Source organism: Heteronotia binoei, chromosome 21 (genome assembly GCF_032191835.1).
Source record: "Heteronotia binoei isolate CCM8104 ecotype False Entrance Well chromosome 21, APGP_CSIRO_Hbin_v1, whole genome shotgun sequence".
Classification (NCBI taxonomy): domain Eukaryota; kingdom Metazoa; phylum Chordata; class Lepidosauria; order Squamata; family Gekkonidae; genus Heteronotia; species Heteronotia binoei.
This window is the reverse complement of record NC_083243.1, coordinates 59,588,041-59,610,253: the sequence shown is the minus strand read 5'-3', so window position 1 is coordinate 59,610,253 and position 22,213 is coordinate 59,588,041. Positions and strand designations below refer to the sequence as shown.

Genomic DNA, 22,213 nt, shown 5'->3' with positions numbered 1-22,213 from the left:
TGCTTCAGTGTGGCTCAACAACTCCCATATCCACACTTGATGTCCAATTCAATACAACAATGAGAACTATCTGTGGTTGTATTAAACTTACTACAATCTATTGGCTATCTACATTGTGTCACATTGCTCCTCAGCTTCTCCAAAGACAAAATGCTCTTCTTTATGAATACAGAAAGATCACTGAAAACAGAGAGCTGCCTATCCACAAAGACATGGCTGAGATGAGCCTATCCAGACTAAGTTCCTGGCCACTTTGAAAGGTGGATTCCATGGCATTATACCTCTCCCCAAACTCTACCTACCTCAGAATCCAACCCCCAAATCTCCAGGTGTTTTCCAACCTGGAGGTGACAACCCTGCTCAAGTGGGTTTAGTTTTTATTATGTCAGAGAATATATGTGTGGAGTAGTTTTAAACAACAACAACAACAATTTTTATTTGTATCCCGCCTTCCCCGCCGGGGCAGGCTCAGGGCGGCTAACAACATTATTTCATACATTGGTCATACAATATTAAATAAAACTACATTGACAGTTTAATTAAAATTCTGATTAAAATTCTAAAATTAATAAAATATACTAGTGCTATGATTACGTTTATGTTTATGATGGCGAGTTCTTTAACGGTTTCCCTCTTAATCAGTGAAGGCCAATCGGAAGAGGGTAGTCTTGCAGGCCCTGCGGAACTGTTCAAGGTCCCGCAGGGCCCACATTTCCTCTGGAAGTTGGTTCCATAGGCGTGGAGCCATAGTAGAGAAAGCTCGGTTGCGGGTGCTTTGCAACTTCACCTCTTTCGGCCCGGGAATGTTCAGCAGGTTTTTCCCGGCTGACCTCAGTGCTCTCTGGGGTTCATATGGGGAGAGACGGTCCCTAAGGTAGGCAGGTCCTTGGCCATATAGGGCTTTAAAGGTAATAACCAGCACTTTGTAACGAATCCGGTATACAACTGGCAGCCAGTGCAGTTCGCGCAGCCCAGGCTGTATGTGACCCCACATTGGGAGCCCCAACAGCAATCTAGCTGCCGCGTTCTGCACTAGCTGCAGCTTCCGGATTCAGTACAGAGGCAGCCCCATGTAGAGGGCATTACAGTAGTCTAGTCTCGAGGTGACCATTGCATGAATCACCGTTGCCAGATCTTGGCGCTCTAGGAAGGGGGCCAGCTGCTTTGCCTGCCTCAGATAGAAAAAGGCTGACTTGGCAGTGGCTGCAATCTGGGCCTCCATTGATAGTGAAGGCTCCAGTAAAACTCCCAGGCTCCTGACCCGGCACGCCGCTTTCAGCGGTGCCCCGACGAAGACCGGGAGAGGTATTTCTCCTCCCCGGGCACCCCGATCTAGGCAAAGGACTTTTGTCTTCGCTGGATTCAGTTTCAGCCCACTCTGCCTTAACCAAGTTGCCATAGCCTGCAGAGCCCGGTCTAAGTTCTCTGGGACGCAGTCAGGCCGGCCGTCCATTAGTAGATAGAGCTGGGTGTCATCCGCATATTGGTGGCACCCAAGCCCATATCTCCTGGCAATCTGCGCAAGGGGGCGCATGTAGATGTTAAATAACATTGGTGAGAGAACTGCTCCCTGAGGCACTCCACAATCCAGTGTGCATCTCTGGGACAGCTCGCCTCCGATTGCCACCCTTTGTCCCCAATCTTCAAGGAAGGAGGAGAGCCATTGTAGGGCTGACCACCTAACCCCCACATCGGCGAGGCGGCGGGTCAGTAGCCTATGGTCGACCGTATCAAATGCAGCTGACAGGTCTAACAACATCAGCACCGCCACACCACCCCGATCCAGATGCCGTTGGAGATCATCCACCAGGGCGACCAGTACTGTCTCCGTCCTGTGGCCCGGGCGAAAACCAAACTGGCAAGGGTCTAGGATGGAAGCGTCATCCAGAAAGGCATGTAACTGCAACGCCACTGCCCTCTCTATAAGTTTACCTAAGTGTGGTAAATTAGAGACCAGTCGGTAATTTGCCAATTCGGCCGGGTCTGCTGTACTTTTTTTCAGGAGGGGACGGACCAAGGCCTCTTTTAGAGGCATTGGAAAACACTTCTCCAAGAGGGATCTATTTATGATATCCCGTAAAGGACATCTGAGCTCCCTCGGGCAAGATTTAATTAGCCAGGAGGGGCATAGGTCCAAATCACAAGTTGTAGGGCACGCAGAGGAGAGGATTCCGTCAACTTCCTCCAGGCTGAGTGGGTCGAAATGATCCAGAATTAAACCGGAAGACAGGCACGGAGCCTCGAGTTCATGTACTGTATCTAAAGTGATGGGCAGGTCCTGGCGGAGCGACGTGATTTTGTCTGCAAAAAATTTCGCAAAAGCCTCACAGCCTATTTCTAATTCTCTAACGTTTGGTCTGCCCTGAGGCAGTGTGGTTAAATGCCCAATTATTTTAAAACAATTGTGCCGGGCGCGAATTTGCAGACGCAATCTTGGCCGCGAAGTAGTTTTTCTTCGTGGCCTTGACTGCCATCTCAAAAGACCTCATAAACGTTCTATAGGATGTTCTCGTCACTTCGTCACGAGTGCGTCGCCACTGTCTCTCTAGTTGTCAGAGTCCTTGTTTCAGTCGGCGTAGCTCCAAGGTATACCAAGGAGCCAGCCTCGAACGAGGGCGCAGAGGACGTCGAGGTGCGATCTCGTTGATTACCCCGGATAGCCCATCTTGCCAGGCATCAACCAGGGTGTCAAGGGAATCACCAGGGGGCCAAGGATCCCAAAGAGCCATTTGGAACCGTTCCGGGTCCATCAGGCTCCGCGGGCGAGCCAAAATAGGCTCTCCGCCCTTACAGGGTTGTGGTAGTGTCTCCATACGAGCCTTGAGGGCTAAGTGATCCGACCATGGTATCGCAAACTACATGGCATGAGATATACTGTGGTTCTGAAAATGGAAACAATTTAAGTAAGTCACTTTGTATAAGGACTGGGGAAAACAGGATACAAATATTCTGGAAAATCGATATATTAAAAGTAATACTAACCTGCAGCATGGAAACATTTTTAATTTTGTTCTTTACATTTTGTTTACCTTTTTCTTCCTTTCTTTCTTTTGGTTCCTCACTCCTCCACTTGCAGCTGCTGGAATGGCCTTAGGTCAGCCATAGCTCTTGTAGGAGTTGCCCTTGAAAGGGCAGCTGTTGTAAGAGTTCTCTCAGTCCCACCTACCTCACAAGGGTGTCTGTTGGGGGGGGGATTGTGACCGCTCTGAGATTCAGAGTATAGGGTGGTGTATAAATCCAATGTCTTCATCTTCTTCTTTTGGTCATGAATTTGACTTAGCTTTTGGTATAAAAATAGTAGTGATTTCACTGAATGTTAGAGCAGGGAAGTGCTCAGAATGTGAATTTGTATATTTTGCTTCTCCACACATACTTTAGATGCAGTTTGGAATGGGCTTACCAGCATCATCCATTCTTCCCCACTGCCACAACCACTCTCTTGTTATCCAAATAACCTCACAGTTCTGGTGCCCAGATCTGCAAGATATATAGTTTCATGGACTCCTCAACTTCTACTAGGAATTCTATCTCATGCAGGTATAGCAGCATCAAGACTCCAGAAGCTTTAGAAAAAAGAGTTTCTAAGGCTCCTGACATCTTAGTAAGGATTTGAAGACAAATGAAGCTGACAATGAATGAGATATAGTCATGGTGAATATTTGCCTTGGTTGGTGAAAGTATATGTGCAGTTTTCCATGTTGCAGTGTATTGTATAGTGGGTTCTATGCATTGATGAGTCTCAGGATCAGTGTTAATAAGCTCTTTATTATGAGTGCATAGTAGATGGCTACATTACAAGACTGGGTGCAAGGCCAACAGGGCCAAACTTTTATGCATCTCTGGGTTCCCGCGCAAGCACGTTATTGGGTTATTCAAACTGGTGGGAGCTTGTGATTGGTCCCCAGGCTGCAGAGAATTGGATCCTGCAGCCCATTGTTCTTAAGTCCCCAAGCTCAGCCCATATGGCTCCAATGAGCCTGCCAGGAACTCCCAAAGTCTTCGCTTGAGTCCACATACATAACAAATGTTTCAGTGAAAAATAAGGTATTTTCCGAAAATGTAACTGGAGATACATATAGCATTCATTTATGTGCATGTTATTTAAAATATTTTTTTAGAAATTGTATCTGTAGAAATTGGACCTGCCGGAATATAATTTAAACATATAAACTGACATTGAAGAGATTAGATTCACATGATTCTGTGGTTTCCAGGTGTAAACGCATCTGATAGTAAACTGTTTTGTTTGTGCTCACAAAAAAGGGCATGAGTGCATTTATGAATGAAGGAGAGAAAGTGTATTAATTAACAAAAGTTACTACAATCCACAGTACTTTTCTTATTCTCCATTCTCCCACCCAGGAAATTCTTTTCATTTCTGTCTCAAAAAGGAATAAATTGTTTAAGATTGCAATGTATGTTAATTGATAGTGAAGATAATGAATTCCTTGACTATTAGATGCCTATACATTATCTGGTAGTGAAATATATCATCATATAACAAACTTTTTACTTTTTTTACTTTTCAGTCCCTGGATGGATTTGTATTTGCACTAAACCAAGAGGGGAAATTTTTGTACATTTCGGAAACAGTCTCCATTTATCTAGGCCTATCCCAAGTAAGTAGAAAATTCAGTGGTGCGAGTTCAGTCTCGTGCTTATCCTTTTTAAAGCAATAATCTGTTTTGCAGCATTGTGCATGTTATTGAATCTCTGATTTAATGGCTGTGTCTTATTCATCCTGGAAAATAATTGAATAGTGTGATTCAGTACTGAATGTTCAAATGCAGGGGGGCAGGGAGGGAGAGGACACCAGAGCTTGAAATCTTTTTCTTCCACAAAGGATCATTATTAATTTATTGAGAACAAATGAAGTTTCTTTTCTCAGTTGTTTTGAACTTTAAACCTCAGTACCTGGTAGGAAAGGGACATACTAATAGTACTTCCCTTGTGTCCTATTACTGGATGTTTATGGAGTACCCTGCATTGTCCTGGGAGCTGACACAATGACAGGGAGTCATTCGAAGTCAAGAAAAACTGAAAGAGACCATTAAAATGACTTGCAGAGAGGGTTTCAACAAGGACACATTTTGCTATTTTCATAAATGTTCAGTAATCTGCCTCAGCTATCTTTTATAAAGTAATTGAATTATTTAATTTAATTGGTGACATCATTTAATAGAAGGTTATAGAGAAAGAGAAGAATTAACTGTTGTTTTAGCGCTAATGGTTTCGGTTTAGCAGCATTGTCTGGCCGCATAAACCAGAACTGTTCTTATTCAGCTATGTGGACACTTGGAGACTTTCTGCATAGTAGGATACTTTACTATGTCCACCTTGAAGAATCTCAGTAGTTGTGCTAATGCTTATGTCTACTTGTTTAGTATTGGACTGAGTTGATTGCTTTTGTTGCCATGTGGTTTGGAGACACTTTTCAGGACTGGAACTCATCAGAACTGTGTGATTCAGCGGTATGTTAAGGTTGCCAACTCTAGGTTGGGAAATTCCTGGGGATTTGGGGTTGTGGGGAAGATGGAGTTTGGGGAGGGGAGAAACTTCAGTGGGGTATAATGCCATAGAGCTGATCCTCCAAAGCAACCATATTCTTCAGATGAACTGATTGATGTAGTCTGGAGATCAGTTGTAATTCCAGGGAATCTCCAAGCACCACTTGGGGGTTGGCAACCATACTATGCATAAACTTTGAAAGGTTATTTTGAAGTAATGAAAAGGAGTGTGTACAAGGTAAAAAAGAGGGGAACAAGAGGTGTAGATATTATTGGAGGCTGTGGAATAATAGCCATTGAATTCTTAGAGGAAATGCAGGAAGTTGCTGATGGTATATGTGTTAGTTATGTGGCTATATCGTTTATGTGGAAATTTTAGCAAATAAAATAAAAAGCCTGCAAAAAACTATTTGTTAACTGAGCAACGGCATTCTTGTATCTTGCTATGATCACTAGATTTGGAATAGGTCCCAATTTCGTCTCTTTCGGAACCAGTATCAGAAGTCTCGTTACTTCACCATCAGTATACCATGTGGTTGCTAATGCAGTTTAAAAAACTAACAAACACTGGGATATTCATGTTTAATATTGTCTTATGCTCATATTAGTGTCTTTTATGCATGGTGTCCAGAAAAGCTTAATAAACCAGTAAATAAGGAGGCTAAAAATATAGTGTAACAGGTAAATGCTAATTAGGGAACTCCTGAAAGGCATCCATTATAAACTAGCTTAAAACAAATTTTACAGCCCTGTTTAGTGGTGTAATCCAAATTCTGTCAAGGCAACTGCATTTTCTGTAATTGAGATGTGTATGTTTGCTTTGCATAACAGATGGCTCTGTATGCTTAGACTGATAGCTAGGAAAATAATAATTGCATTATTCTGGCCAAAAGAATATTAGTTCTTGGGTTGGGGCCATTTCAGGCAGTCCTCCTGCCAGCACAGCATATGCACATATATGGATTCGATTTTCAAGGAAATTGATGCATCTGGAATAGTGTGGCCATCTGAAATATCATCTGTTCAAGAAAAAAGTTGGCTTTAACCCTGTCCTAGTCCTTTTTAAAGCCTGCATTTACAGTGAGCTGTGGCACCAGTAGGCAGACTTAATATTTGAACAAACATAGACTGGAACACTGCATTTCCTTTTTCAGCTTTTAAGCATGGCAGGGGGAATAGGTGTTCTGATTGTAAACAGTGAATTGGATATAACTTAAAGCTGCTACATAAAAGTGCCTTTGTGGAAAAGATCTGATTACAAAAAGGTTGTGGATGGTACTAGTACAATGAGTAAAGGGAGTTCCCTGAGCTCAAAGCTTCCATTTTGACAAAAAAAAAAAAGTTCTGATATTTCTGTTACAATAGGTAGATTGCTCTGTAAGATGAGGTACTGTAAACCAATACAAAGTTTTCTAAAGACTTATCCAGATCATTTCAAAGTGTCCTGCAATAGCATTCTTTAAAGAACAGTGTTGAAGATTTTGATCCAAAGGCAATAGGATAATATTCATCTAATGGACATGTACTTGCTGCACAGGGTGGGGTGGGATAACCAAATTAATTTTTTTTTAAAAAAAAAGCTGGTGTGTTTTAGATGATGATGCATTTGAGCATTCAAGAGAGGAAATTCATAGTTCTCCAAAACAGGGGCTGTTACGGTGAAGCTCACTATTCCCACTGCAGAGTCTGGAATCCCATTGGCAATTTCAATCCAGAATCCCTTTGACAATTTCCAACTAGGGTCTCACCATGAGATCTGAAAAATTGCTGTTGAGAGTCCTGTGGCTAATCATAAGTCCATGTTTCGTAAACTGAGTTCCGGTGTTAGGGTCCAGATGTTTTGACCCAAATGGTAGGAATATAGTGAAGTCTTTTTCCTCCTCTAGTATATCTGTTCCACAGTCCGGCCCCCCAAGTCTCAAAATGTGCTATCAGCTGTTGTCTCACAGGCACTGTGCAAACATCTCTGGCAAAGCAGCACATAAATTTTCTTAATAAATAAAATAAACGGGTGTTCCTCAGACTTGTTCAGCCACGTTTCAGGCAGCATTCCAAACTGTAATCACCTGCTAGCTGGAAGGCATAATTATATTTTCCAAGTAACAATATAATTTGAAGAACTGGAGAAAATATTATATCCCTGAAGCAGAATGTTCTTTGACACAGGATCTCTGCAACAAATGAGCAGTAGTTGTGCATTTGTCATGCTATGAACGAATAGCCTAGAAAGGTAGCAAGAGAATATTCATCCCAGGACAGGAAAGATCAGTAATTTTCTTCAAGTGGCCAACAGTGCCATCCTTAACAGATAGCACAGTCGATCTAAGCTGTACCCTGTTTCCACAAGTGCTAGGGTTGCCAAGTCCAATTCAAGAAATATCTGGGGACTTTGGGGGTGGAGCCAGGAGACATTAGGGGTGGAGCCAAGATCAAGGCTGTGACGAGCATAATTGAACTCCAAAGGGAGTTCTGGCCATCACATTTAAAGGGACGGCACACCTTTTCAATTCCTTCCTTCCATAGGAAATAATGAAGGATGGGGCACCTTCTTTTGGGGCTCATAGAATTGGACCCCCTGGTCCAATCGTTTTGAAACTTGGGGGGTATTTTTGGGAAAGGCCCTAGATGCTGTACTGAAAATTTGGTGCCTCTACCCCAAAAAACAGCCCCCCCAGAGCCCCAGATACCTGCGGATCAATTCTCTATTATTTTCTATGGGAATAAAACTCCCTAGGGGATAACAGAGTTCCCAGCAGACATTTCCCTCCCCTCCCCCCCGCTTTCTGATGACCCTGAAGCGGGGGGAGGGCCTCCAAACCGGGGGATCCCCTGCCCCCACCTAGGGATTGGCAACCCTAACAAGAGACTTGTACAATTTCATCTTAGGTTATGTTGAAATAGTCACTATTCCAAGACATTGGCACTAAAAATTGTCCAAACATTCACATGATGAACACAGCATTTTACATTAGAATGTTGTATTGTTCTGATAAATATAAATAATCTGGTAAATGTTTAAAATAAATGCACATTTTTTTATATTATAGTTCTGCAAACCATTAGAAGTTTCTATAGTTCCAAATAACTGAGCCAAAAGTAGTCTTCAGAAGGCTATGATATTTTACAGATGCATTGCTAACACTGGCAAAAGAGAAGCTGCAATCATCCACACTAAATTAAGCATTCAAAAGCTTTATTTACCACGAAGAGCACCAGCAGAAATAGCTATGCAAACAATTCTGCTTGTTGAAAGGAAATGCTAATGTTTCACTGTAGTGATCTAAAAATTGTTCAAAGTGTGGAAGCCATTGTAGTGGGTTGTTATGTTATTGAATTCTGCTTTGTGATAAAGGTGCCAGGAACAAGCATTAATGGGAAATGAACACATGAGATATCTTGCTCCCAATTCTTTATGTTCTATCTATTGCTATCAGATAAACATTGCTGGGTTCCTGCCATGAGCTGGCAGAGGTTGTGGTTGTGTTGAATAAACCTTGTGACACTTTGAGCATTTATACATTTAATAATGTTGGAATTATGTTCTTGAGAGCGATGGCTTGAACATTTTCTTGTGTGTGTGTTTTAGCATCTGGTATATCTTTGATTACACTGTCCTTCAAATTGTTTTTGTTGCTCAATTAGTGATCACATCCGTATGTCTGATTTCAGAGTTAGAGCCATTTGGTGGGGCTTGGAGGGGAGAAAGTTTACTTTTTGTGTTGTATATCACAGAGCTTTCACCCTTGGCCAATTGATTATCCTTCAACTGCCCTTCTCAAAGCGAGATTGCTGGAATTCTGTATGAGAAACATCTCTGCCCATGACACTCAGACATGGTAGAAACAATTGAGCATGTTTTACTATACTGTCAGTTTTGCCAGAACATTTAAAAAATATATATTACTCCAATTTTATCCAATTTCCCAGGTAGAAACAATCAGCCTTATATTTCTCTCCTTCTTGGAGATTGTTGTAATGAAATGACCCTTAAAGAAGTCAGATTTTGTGCTGAGGCATGTTTAATTAGACAAAAGTGTACGACCTAGTATTGCATTTTATTTTTAACCCAGTATTACATTTTATGTTAGTGTATCCAGTGTATTTAAGATATGGAACCAATGTAAATGTTTGCAGATGACTTTGATTCCAAATTCTGATCTCAGATGGTGATAAACCTAACTTGAACTTGTTGTGCAGCTCCAAAATGGATTCTGATGTGCAAGAATAATTTGAAAGAAATCTTATAGTAGTATTAATTCTGGGGGTGTATGATTAGCTTGGAAATGTTGGTGACAACGTTGTTAATGACTAACCAAAGTGCTACTGTTTTTAACTTAATATATTATAGATAGGCTGTGGTACTTTTTAAAATTGTGTGTGCGTGCGTGTGCACATGCATACCTGGAAATCATAGCAACTTCTGGCTACCCCAACTGGGACATGGAGAACATTCAAAGTGACAATATAGGCTGCCATTGCCTCCCACTCCTGGTATTCCAAGGAGGTCTCCCATCTAATCCAGGGTCAGCCCTACTTAGTTTCCAAGATCTGATGAGGTCAGACTTGCCTGGGCTACCCAGGTCAGGGCTGGCTGTAGTCCTTAGAATTATAAAATCATAGAGTTGGAAGGGACCTCCAGGGTCATCTAGTCCAACCCCCTGCACAATGCAGGAAACTCACAAACACCTCCCCCAAAATTCACAGGATCTTCATTGCTGTCATTTGTTTGAATTTTTTTTTCTTTTCAAAATTTTAAGAAGGAATAAAAGTGGGAAAATATAAAGAAAGGCTAAGTAAACAAGCTACAACATGGAATATCAGTGTCAAACTGTATTATAAGAGTCAGGTGCTAAGTTCAAGCACTGTGTGATAAATACCAGAACAAACATGATACAAGATATAAGAACAAACCAAGAAACAAGATACAAGAACAAAATACCAGAACAAACATGATACAAGAAATCATATTCTGCTTTTTCCTTGGAACACATTGTGGCTAGCTGCTCAAGTTTTGTTTTTTACTTAAAAGGCTTGCCATAATTCTTCAGTTTTCACTGTACTTATGAGTACCTATGGATTATGTGCTGATATAGAGTTTATATCACAATGAGTTTACATCAGCATTAATAAAGACCTCAGAAATTTAAATATGTGCTTATATGTACCTACAAACATATTTATTATTGGCCAAAGATGTCACACTATACCCAGTAATATTGGATGAAAGGTCTTACATTATAGATCTACCTGCTGACTTGTGAAAACATGACCTGGTGTTAATTTATTTAAATGCTGACAGCCCTACGTAAGCTTTACTGCTTAGTGAGGAGACTTCTTTCCATGCTCTTGCCTGTAACATTTGGTGGTCAGATGATCCCCATGAACAAATAGTTTTGACTGTTCCTAGCTATTTAGTGGAATAAAGTGAAGAAGATTACTATGGGGTGGGTGCATTTGGTTGCTGCCATTTTTTTCTGTATTGATTTAAGACATTTTTATGATACATAGCAAGGGCTAAAAATCTTTAACCATTTCCTTAAAGTTCATGGGACTTTGCTAAACTTGTGCTATAGACATGCTTTCAAAACTGTCTGCATTAAAATCATATTAAAGTATAAATGGCAAGAAATATATTTGGTATTGAACATAAGGGTCCAAAATAATAGCTACATGGTAATTTACATGATCAAGATTCAGAGGTGGCTAGCATTAGGATTTCAAAAACAGAGAGCCAGTTTTGTGTAGTGGTTAAGTGTGCGAACTCTTATCTGGGAGAACTGGGTTTGATTCCCCACTCCTCCACTTGCAGCTGCTGGAATGGCCCTAGGTCAGCCATAGCTCTAGCAGAGGTTGTCCTTGAAAGAGCAGCTGCTGTGAGAGCCCTCTCAGTTCCACCCACCTCGCGGGGTGTCTGTTGTGGGGGAGGAAGATAAAGGAGATTGTGAGCCGCCCTGAGACTCTGAGATTTGGAGTGGAGGGCGGGATATAAATCCAATATCATCATCATCATGATCTTCTTCTTCAATATGAAGAAGAATCTCAGGGTAGTTAACCACATATTTGTTACCAGCAACCAGATTTATAAACATGTGCACAAACTTTGTAGCATTTTCCATAAGCTTTGTCAATACTCAATGGTAGTTGAACTCTCTATTGAAAACAATAACATTATTCTTAAGGTGAGGTCAGGTGATGTAAAAATTTTGCCCTTAGTTTTAGATCTGTACATTGTATCATTTGATGCATTCAAGTAATCTCTTGATTTCATAGTTTTTGATAAACATACATCTATCAACCAGCCTTAACCTTCATGATTTACTCTGTTTCTCTATGGAAATGTTAATGCTACAGCCTAGTGACAGGAATGCCTTCATTGTTTATTTCAAAGAAGCAACACAATACCTACATTTATCTTTCTGTTTTATTGTTTTTTTCTTCCTTTACCCCTATTTATTGGCCTAAGGGTGATTTCAAGGCTGTATGGGCCAGAGGTAAAGCTAAAGCATCCTGGAAGCAACCTTTGAAGCTTACTTTAGACTTAACTTGGTTTATATCATCACTCATCCCAGAATATAGAGTGATGAATTCATCTTATTGCCAGTTGCTGCAGTTTCACTTTTGACTCAGTTTGACAAATGACTGAACATGTAAAAACGTACATTTAAGTGACTCCTGGTATGTTGTGTAAACAGGGTCTCTCTACAACTATGTTGTATATTTAGGAATGAAGAGTAATCAGTGGAATTACAGCCTGAAAATCAATTAAAATAAAAAATTAACCAATTGTTGTTTTGAATATTGTCTAGTATGAAATGGGAAGTTAGTAGAATTTTAAAATTTCAATATTTTTAGATAAGGCGTTATTTTATAAAAACTGGTGGTAGTTTCCATTTTGTCCTGTGTGTTCTTAACTGAACTCTTTCCCCACTCTCAAGTTTAAATCCTCAACATAGAGTGTTCCTTGTCCTTGCTTCCCCAACTATCCAGGACACACACAGGGTTGCAAATTGCCCTTTCAGAAGAGATCCTGCTAAAGAGAACAGTGCAGCTGCACACATAATAAGAGCTAATAGAGGTGAAGGGGGAATAAAGGATAAGTTGTTATTTAGACTGTGTCCTTTTAAAAGCAAAATAGGTGGAAATGGGCCGATGAATTTATGTGCTTTGCTTGCACTGTAACTGAGCTTTGTGTGTTGAATTTCTGGGTATTCGTGCTATGGAATGGCAAATAAAATTAGAGCTACAGCACACAAGAACAAGGTCAAATAAATGACAGTACTCAGTCTATTTGTAAAGCTATTCTGAAAGGGAACCAGGGTGCCAAATGTGGTTTATTTGAATAATAAAGAAGAATTAGATTCCCCTGATAAGTTGGCCAAGGGCCAATAAATCACTGGAGGTTAAGGATGCTTTGCAACTGCCATGTAATTCCTTTGCTTTTCTGAAGCCCAGCTTCAGCCATGTCCCACCTGTTTTTGATGCAAATGAAGTTGAGGCTAGGCTCTGGTTACTGTGTATTACTTTATGCCAGCTTTGGTTGCAATATATTTTCACAGATATGTTGACATTTGCATTCTTTTTGTGTGCTCTTGCTGAATTTCATACTTTAAAATCACAGATTTGTCAGAGAGATATCAATGTGGTGTATATTTTAAAAGGCCCATAATGAGAACAACAATAACACACCAACCCTAAAAAGCCCTTATAGCCTCCTCCCCCTTTTTTGCAATGCAGTAAATTTCAGTGCCACTGGCCAGAATAACGCGTATTCATTAAATTAATCCACCAGTATTGATAGCTGTTCATAGACATTTGACCTCATTTAAAAATAAACATTAAATAAACATTATATAATTAAACATTAAATTAATTCTCTGTAGTCATATAGCTTCAAGGAAGTATTTTTAACTGCTCAAAATGAAAACATTTATTAGAAGAGGATTTTTTGTTGTTAGTTGAAAAGAGAGTGAGGGAAACCCTTTTAAAATATAAATGTGGGACAGGGGACCACTGAGAAAATAGATGTATCAAAATAATTCAGAAACAGTACAAAGTACACTGGCACATTATCAATTTACAACATTTAAATTGATAAATGCTCGGTAGTGGAAGGCCTACAAGGGCACTTTGAAAAGCAAATAGCGACCTGCTGAAGAAATTGATTTCCCCCCCCCCTGAAAATGACTGCATGATGCATCATTTGACTGCATGCTGTCCAAGTGCTTGACAGAGATAATCTCAGCAATCCCATGGGTGACCTTATCGTTCTCACCAGGGCAACTTTGTCTAGGTTCTGACTTTGTGCATGTCAAGGTTTCTGCAGGCAGGATCCTAAGGGGGAAAAAGTTCCTCTGTTCGATCCAGATATCGAACCACTCTTTAAGGCACCCTCCTTCCCTATCTGCCCTCCCTTCTCCCCGGAAAAGCAAGCTTGTTTCTTTTCTTCATAATTATGAATGACTGAAACAAGAGAATCTATCTGCAGGCACAGTATCTTTGCTGAAACCGTTATTGTTTCTTCCATATAGTTTAGCACAGTTCTTAAAAGAGAAAAAGATACTTGCTATTAAGGGTTATCAGACACAGCTGAGAAACTCCAGAGCATATTAAGTCTTCTGAATATCAGATATATGCCATCTGGTTTAGATTTTTTCTTACGCCTGGAATTCCTTACTGTGCTTTATATAAAATTTGACATTGTTGCATTGCTTAGATTTATTGTCTAGCAGTACTTTCCGCACCTTAAAATATGTCTTTTTGCTTACAAGACCTTTTAAGACAACTCAAGTACAAGTGACAGAAAGCATGAGTGTCAATATCTAGATTTGCATAGTTTTGCATAGGCAACCAGTAAACAACCTTCACTATTGCCTTCATGTGATCCAAAACATTTTACTTGTAGCACCATTTAAGCAACTATGGATTCCTTCCCCTTTTCCTGGTGTGGTTGTATAAATCACTCAAATGTAGCATTCAGCCTTTGTAGGGTTATACCTTTTAAAAGTTAATCATAGTATACTGTTTTTTTTGCTGTTCACTGCGTTTGTGAATTAACATCCAACTGAATGCAGCAAACGCTAATCTCTTTTTGATACCTCCCAAAGCTCATTACCCAGTGTCTTAGGCACCTACAATTCACCATATTCACCCACTTTTACCTCCTTCTTTCATCCACAACATTAATTCTGAGTGAACAAGACGTGCTTCCCTGCTTTTGACAAGATTTGCTGCGGTCTCCTGCGACAAAAACCCAACACTCATTCCAGATTCAGAAAGTAGGATTTATAACAGCATTTTAATTTAATGTTGGATGTCGAACATATAAAGAGATCACAGTAGTACTAGAGCTGAAAATTGATGCCTTTTTTATTAGTGTCCTCTCAGAAGTGGGTGAGCTGCTGTTTGTGCAGTGGAGCACAGAGCACCACAGCCAGATGAATGAGGATATGCTATCTGCAAGGAATCATATTTCAAACCACTGCCTACTTCTATTGATGTGCTCAGAGTTGAAAGGTTATGCTAGTAAATGCCATTCGAATTTCCAGCATGAGAAATCAGTGGAATAATCCACTGTCTGTCACTGTGTAGCTGCTGCAAACAACAATGCACAGTGCTGGTTTACTTATTTTTATTTTTGGCATCAACTTGAAATTAGTGTCTTGTGACTGATCGCATTGCTGTGCTTATTTTCCCTCTGTGTGTTTATATGGTGTCAGAAATATTGGCTTAAATGTTCTGTGGAATAGACAAAACTATGCATGACTGAAGGTGCTTAGGGAATCCAGAATATTATTTTACATGAGACTCATGTCTTCCTTATTTATTCCTTGGAACATATTTTATCAGCCATTGAGGCTGAAACACTGAAATCCTTTATGCAGAGGGGAGTCACTACTTATAATGAATTGCACAAATTCCTACAGTAATAAAGCACAGTCTTACAGAATTACCATTTGATGGCTAGCAACTATTTTCCTCTTCCATAATAATTCCAGGCATGGAATGTTGACAATAAGATATTGCTAAGGACATCTTTCCCTTGCAGTTGCTTGTTCTTTTTGGAAGAAGGAACAAAATGAAATGTTAATAATTGATTATTTTCCCATGATAACTGGGAATGGTAATTTTGAAAAAAGTTTTAAGGAACTATAAATATTTTAAATTGCATTGCATTCATAGTGTCCTCCAAATCTAAGGACACTTACATGGAAGTAACTCAAAACAGTGAGACTTACATTCTAGGGTTGGCAATCCCCAGTTAGGGGCAGGCATCCTAAGGTTTGGAGGCCCTCCCCCTGCTTCAGGGACATCTGAAAATGGGTGGGGGGAAGGAAATGTTTGCTGGGCACTCCATTATACCCTATGGAGACAGATTCCCAAAGGGTATAATGGAGAATTGATTCATGGGTATCTGGGACTCTGGAGGGCCCCTGTTTTTTGAGATAGAGGCACCAAATTCTCAGCATAGCATCCAGCACCTCTCCTCAAAACACTCCACAATTTTCAAAAAGATTGAACCAAGGGGTCCAGTTCTATGAGCCCCAAAAGAAGGTGCCCCTATCCTTCATTATTCCAAGTGGAGGGAAGGCATTTAAAAGGTGTACAGTCCTTTTAAATGTGATTGCCAGAACTCCCTTTGGAGTTCAGTCATGCTTGTCACACCCTTGCTTCAGGCTCCACCCCCAAAGTCCCCAGATATTTCTTGAGTTGCATGTGGCAACCCTATTACATTCACATAATGTTTGCAATCCAGAAACTTTATGTGCTGTAGCCAGCAGTGGGAAACAGAGCTCCATGAACATAAGTATCAGATTCCATAATTGGCAACTGATAACTATAAAGTGAGCATACTTTCTTTAATAGGGTCACTTTTTACCCTTGATTTTTCAATATAACACACAGATTTTCTCCCCCCCCCAGACACAAAGAAATTAATTTTACTTCCTATATCAAGAAATGGCACACTTTAAGAAACCAACTTCTGACCACCCATGAGTTAGAAATTAACAAAATCACAGAGGGCGTTTTTGCACTCACGTTCAGCCGGCGCGACCCCCCTCTTCACCGCGCAGGATCTGCGCGGATTTTGCACTAAATGCCGCGGAGCAGCCAGAAGAGCTGGAAACTCCCGTCGCAAAAGCCGCGCAAACGGAAACTGCTTTTTGGCGGTTTACGTTTGAGCGGCTTTTGCGACGGGAGTTTCCGGCGCAAAAGGCTGCTCCGCGGCATTTAGTGCGAAATCCGCGCAGATCCTGCGCGGTGAAGAGGGGGGTCGCGCTGGCTGAAGTTGAGTGTGAAAATGCCCAGAGAGAAAAAAATATTAAGACTGACACTCTTGTATTTGGAATGGATTATAGTATCAAAGTAATGCCACTTATTTAAGATATAATATTTATACTTTGTTGCAATTTTAATATTCCAGTTGACTTTAAAATGGTCATTCCAATTATAATTACCTAGCAATAAATTTTACTGATATACATTTCAAACAACATGTTAGTCTAAAAGAAGTTATGTAGCCTATTGCAATGTTGTATTTATTTATTTTTGTAAAATCTATAAAGATGTGCTGCTCTGTACATATACAGCAAAACCAAGAACACTTGTTTAAGGGGCAAATGACTATTTGGATTAGCTATGTCACAGGATCCCTTATATAAGAAAGCCTGGACATTTCTTTTCTGTGTATCAAGTTTTAAGACGTACATAAGAAATATATAGATCCAAATAGGCAGCCGTGTTGGTCTGAAGTAGTAGATCAAAATAGGAGTCGATTGCACCTTTAAGACCAATTTAGTTTTATTCAGAACGTAAGCTTTCGTGTGCATGCACACTTCTTCAGACGAGGAATGAGGTACAGTAAGCAGGGCCACATATAGCTGGTGGGGTTTGGAATGCCAAGTGGTACAGAAATAAATCTTCATAATAATATAAAATGTAATAATTAGTAATAATTTGGAAGGTTATACTGACTGTACCAGAAGTGGAATGCAGTGATTTTACAATGGATTTTATTTTGTTTAGATTTGTTTCCCACCATATTTGTTTATTTATTGGAGTTTATCTTAGCCTTCCTGATAGGTCAAAGAAACTACACTTCTTTCCATTTTATCTTTACAACAGCTCTGTGAAGTAGTGGGCTAAGAGTGATGGGTTTCATGACTAGGTGGATATTTCTGTCTCATTCTTCCTGGTTACTCAAACCTGTATAAACCACTATCACAGTTAAAAATAGTGTTGCTAGATCCACACTTGGCTCCCCTTGGGGGATGTGGGGGGCAGAGTTGTCATCTACAGGTTGGGAAGCTCCTGGAGATTTTGGGTTGGAGCCATAGCATCCACCTTCCAAAGCATCCATTTTCTTCAAGGGAACTAATCTCTTTAGTCTGGAGATTGGCTGTAATTCTGGGGGATCCCTAGGTTAAAACAAACCCCAAATTTTGGGTAATCAAATTTCACAACCTTTGATAAGGGTTGCCAGGTCTGTGTTGGAAAATACCTGGAGATTTTGAGGGTGGATCTGGGAGAGGGCGGGGTAATGGAGGAGCCTCAGCATGATACGATGCCATAGAGTTAGGCCTCAGATTCAGCAGGAGCTCACAGGACCGCAGCTCCTGGACCTTTCTGATGGTTCCCTCTCTTCCTCCCCACCTACCTCATCCATTGAATAGTAGCTGCAGCTTCATAATCCCTGGATTAGGACAGCGGGCAGCCAGCCACCAGAGGCTTTGCCACACCCCCAGCATCCCTCATTAACCCCTAGAGAAGCCCACACCACCTTTTCTCCTCTTCTTATGTGATTTTGGGTGGTGGGTGGCTTGCTGGCCTTTTGACTGGGAGTGCTGGCCAAGGAGAGCCCCAGGTGAGTGAGGCCTGTTTGGGCTGACTGGATCTCTAGCCAGCCCAAGCAGGTCTTGCTTGCCCAGGGCTCTACTTTCTTGCATTGGGTTGCTTTTGGCTGAGGGGGCGGCATATGCTAATGAGTTATGCTAATGCGCTCCACTTATTCTTCTACAAAACAACCCCTGCATAGAGTCCACAGTTCAGAGCATCCATTTTCTCCAGGGGAGTTGATGCCAACTGGAGATCAGTTGTAAAAGCAGAAGATCTCCAGGCTACTATGGTTGTTGGATGGGACTATGGAGACATTGTAGGACAGAACTGTGGATATGTGCCAAAGAGATATCACAGAGTTATCATTCTACTGGTTTTTGGGTAAGCAATTTTTTGTGAATACATCTTTCTGCGGCATTCATATTGGACATTATATGTGATTTTTTTAAACTACATTTGAAGAAAGGACATTTGCATGTGATTGAACTTATTTATGAATTGATGAATTATCTTGCTTTAGCAGACTTTGTAATATATTTGTTAATATGTTTAAATGATTTTTTTTCATTATTTGGAGTTATAATACCTTTGGTACTTGCTTCATCCCACTTGGAGGTGGCAACCCTAACCTTTGACCAAAAGAATCCTTAAAATTATGGCCATAATGAGTGTTTTTAGCTAACCAAAACATCTTACCAGTTCTGTATTTCATAGCCCATGGAAATACATTTTCCAATATGAGCTCAGCAGAGCGCCTATCTTTCATTCATAAAGCCTGCATGTGTGTGTGTGTGTGGGAGGGGAGAGTGATGAACCAGTGATAGTTTAAAAAACAGTGCCAAATGAGAGAATATTGCAAAAGAGGAAGGAAAACTCCAGACATGTTCAGTTACCAAACAAATATCCAGCCAACAAGAATGTTGTTCAAGTTACCCCTATATCCAAGGAGACATATCAGGCTTCACTATTTGCTTTTTCCCCACCCATTGATCTTTCAGATATTATACTTGCAGACTGGAACACAGGTCATGTTCACTGGGGTTGGGCTTTTCTGGCCCGCTAAATGAGAAGGCTTAGAGCTAAATATTATAACCAAAGGCAATTTTGTAAAGTTTCAAAGGCCAAGCTGAAAGAAAATCTGAAGCAGTGAAGCTTTCTTGGGGCAAGCTTAGAACAGTCAAGGAGAAAGACAAGCTGAGTTTAACCTGCAGTGCTACAAGCTAGCAGTGCAGGGACACTCAGCTCAGACTTGGAGGAGAGAACAGATGAGCCGATACTTATTGTTGGTGCCACTGGCCAGGTCCAAGTTGAGAGGTCCCTGCAGCTCTGGCTAAGCAACTGAAGCTTGGCTTTGCTTGCTCCTGCCTCCGAACTGCCCACAGTAAGTTAAATGGCCAGCCTGACTGCAGACTTCCTATACCTAGAAAATTCTATTTTCAGACAAAGACTATTATGAACTGACCATCATTCTGCCATGTGACTGAAAAATTTTGACTGACAAACTGTGTTATCAATGTGAAAGATTGACCAAAACCAGTTATTCTTGCAGTTGCATCATAGTGAGATACATTTTTAGAATGTTCCTGTGAACAACCTCCTTCCAGTCATTATTGAGCCAAACCTGTGAATGGAATAACCATCACTCTAATCCTCTAAAAGTGAAAAAGGCATAAAGAATCAAGATTAAAACAAGTGCCCTACTACTGTATGTTATGAATTACTCCATCCTGAATGAATTTCATCAAGATCATCTCTATTCTGCAAGGAACTGTGATAGATTATCTCCTGTTTATTACTAGCCATAGAATAGCTGGCTTCTTCCCCTTTTGTATGCATGAATGTATAAGAACATAAGAACATAAGAGAAGCCATGTTGGATCAGGCCAACGGCCCATCAAGTCCAACACTCTGTGTCACACAGTGGCAAAAAATGTTATATACACACATACACTGTGGCTAATAGCCACTGATGGACCTGTGCTCCATACACTGTGGCTAATAGCCACTGATGGACCTGTGCTCCATACACTGTGGCTAATAGCCACTGATGGACCTGTGCTCCATATTTTTATCTAAACCCCTCTTGAAGGTGGCTATACTTGTGGCCGCCACCACCTCCTGTGGCAGTGAATTCCACATGTTAATCACCCTTTGGGTGAAGAAGTACTTCCTTTTATCCGTCTTAACCTGTCTGCTCAGCAATTTCATCGAATGCCCACGAGTTCTTGTATTGTGAGAAAGGGAGAAAAGTACTTCTTTCTCTACTTTCTCCATTCCATGCATTATCTTGTAAACCTCTATCATGTCACCCCGCAGTCGACGTTTCTCCAAGCTAAAGAGTCCCAAGTGTTTCAACCTTTCTTCATAGGGAAAGTGCTCCAGCCCTTTAATCATTCTAGTTGCCCTTCTCTGCACCTTCTCTAAAGCTATAATATCCTTTTTGAGGTGCGGCGACCAGAACTGCACACAGTACTCCAAATGAGACCGCACCATCGATTTATACAGGGGCATTATGATACTGGCTGATTTGTTTTCAATTCCCTTCCTAATAATTCCCAGCATGGCATTGGCCTTTTTTATTGCAAACGCACACTGTCTTGACACTTTCAGTGAGTTATCTATCATGACCCCAAGATCTCTCTCTTGATCAGTCTCTGCCAGTTCACACCCCATCAACTTGTATTTGTAGCTGGGATTCTTAGCCCCAATGTGCATTACTTTGCACTTGGCCACATTGAACCGCATCTGCCACGTTGACGCCCACTCACCCAGCCTCAACAGATCCCTTTGGAGTTCCTCACAATCCTCTCTGGTTCTCACCACCCTGAACAATTTAGTGTCATCCGCAAACTTGGCCACTTCACTGCTCACTCCGAACTCTAAATCATTTATGAACAAGTTAAAAAGCATGGGACCCAGTACCGAGCCCTGCGGCACCCCACTGCTTACCGTCCTCCACTGCGAAGGCTGCCCATTTATACTCACTCTCTGCTTCCTATTACTCAGCCAGCTTTTGATCCACAAGAGGACCTGTCCTTTTACTCCATGATTCTCAAGCTTTCTAAGGAGCCTTTGATGAGGAACTTTATCAAAAGCTTTCTGGAAGTCAAGGTAAACAACATCTATCGGGTCTCCTTTGTCCACATGTTTGTTCACCCCCTCAAAGAAATGCAACAGGTTAGTGAGGCAAGATCTTCCCTTGCAGAACCCATGCTGAGTCTTCCTCAATAACCCGTGTTCATCAATGTGCCTACTCATTCTGTCCTTGATAATGGTTTCTACCAACTTTCCCGGTATTGAAGTCAGACTGACTGGCCTGTAGTTTCCCGGATCTCCTCTGGAACCTTTTTTAAAGAAGTGTGTGTGTTTAGACATATGCATATACCCCTACCAATTTAGGAGATCACCTCACACTTCTGAAAGAAAGAACTTGTAAGTAGGGTTGCCAACACCAGGATGGGAAATACCTGGAGATTTTGGATGTGTAGCCTGAGGAGGGTGGTGAAGGGGAGGGACTTCAATAGAATACAATGTCATAGAGTCCACCTTTCAAAGCAGCCATTTTCTCCAGGTGAACCAATCTTTGTCACCTGGAGATCAGTTGTAATTGCAGGAGATCTCCACTCACTACCTGCAGGTTGGCAACCTTAACCCATGAACAGTTTTGCCATCATAAATACGTTGCTGTTCTGTTCTATCAAACTAACATGTCTACCTCTCTCAGACTTTGTCTGCTTAAATATGGTATGATATCCTTCAAATTCTTATTATGAAATCTCCCCTTTAAACTGAGTGAAGTAAGGGCAAAGAGCATGAACTAGGATTTGGGAAACTGATCTTCGAATCCCCACTTTGCTATTTACCGGGCAACC

At 41.0% G+C, this 22,213-nt stretch overlaps 1 protein-coding gene across 11 annotated transcripts in view; it reads left to right on the top strand.

The window, feature by feature from the left end:
• Positions 1 to 22,213, top strand: part of NPAS3 (neuronal PAS domain protein 3) — a 1,210,843-nt gene that overhangs the window by 817,928 nt on the left and 370,702 nt on the right. For all 11 annotated transcript variants that reach the window (XM_060261386.1, XM_060261392.1, XM_060261391.1 and 8 more), the window contains one exon: positions 4,530 to 4,619. In XM_060261386.1, coding sequence (XP_060117369.1) covers positions 4,530 to 4,619 — 90 coding nt within the window. The remainder of the gene's footprint in view (positions 1 to 4,529; positions 4,620 to 22,213) is intronic.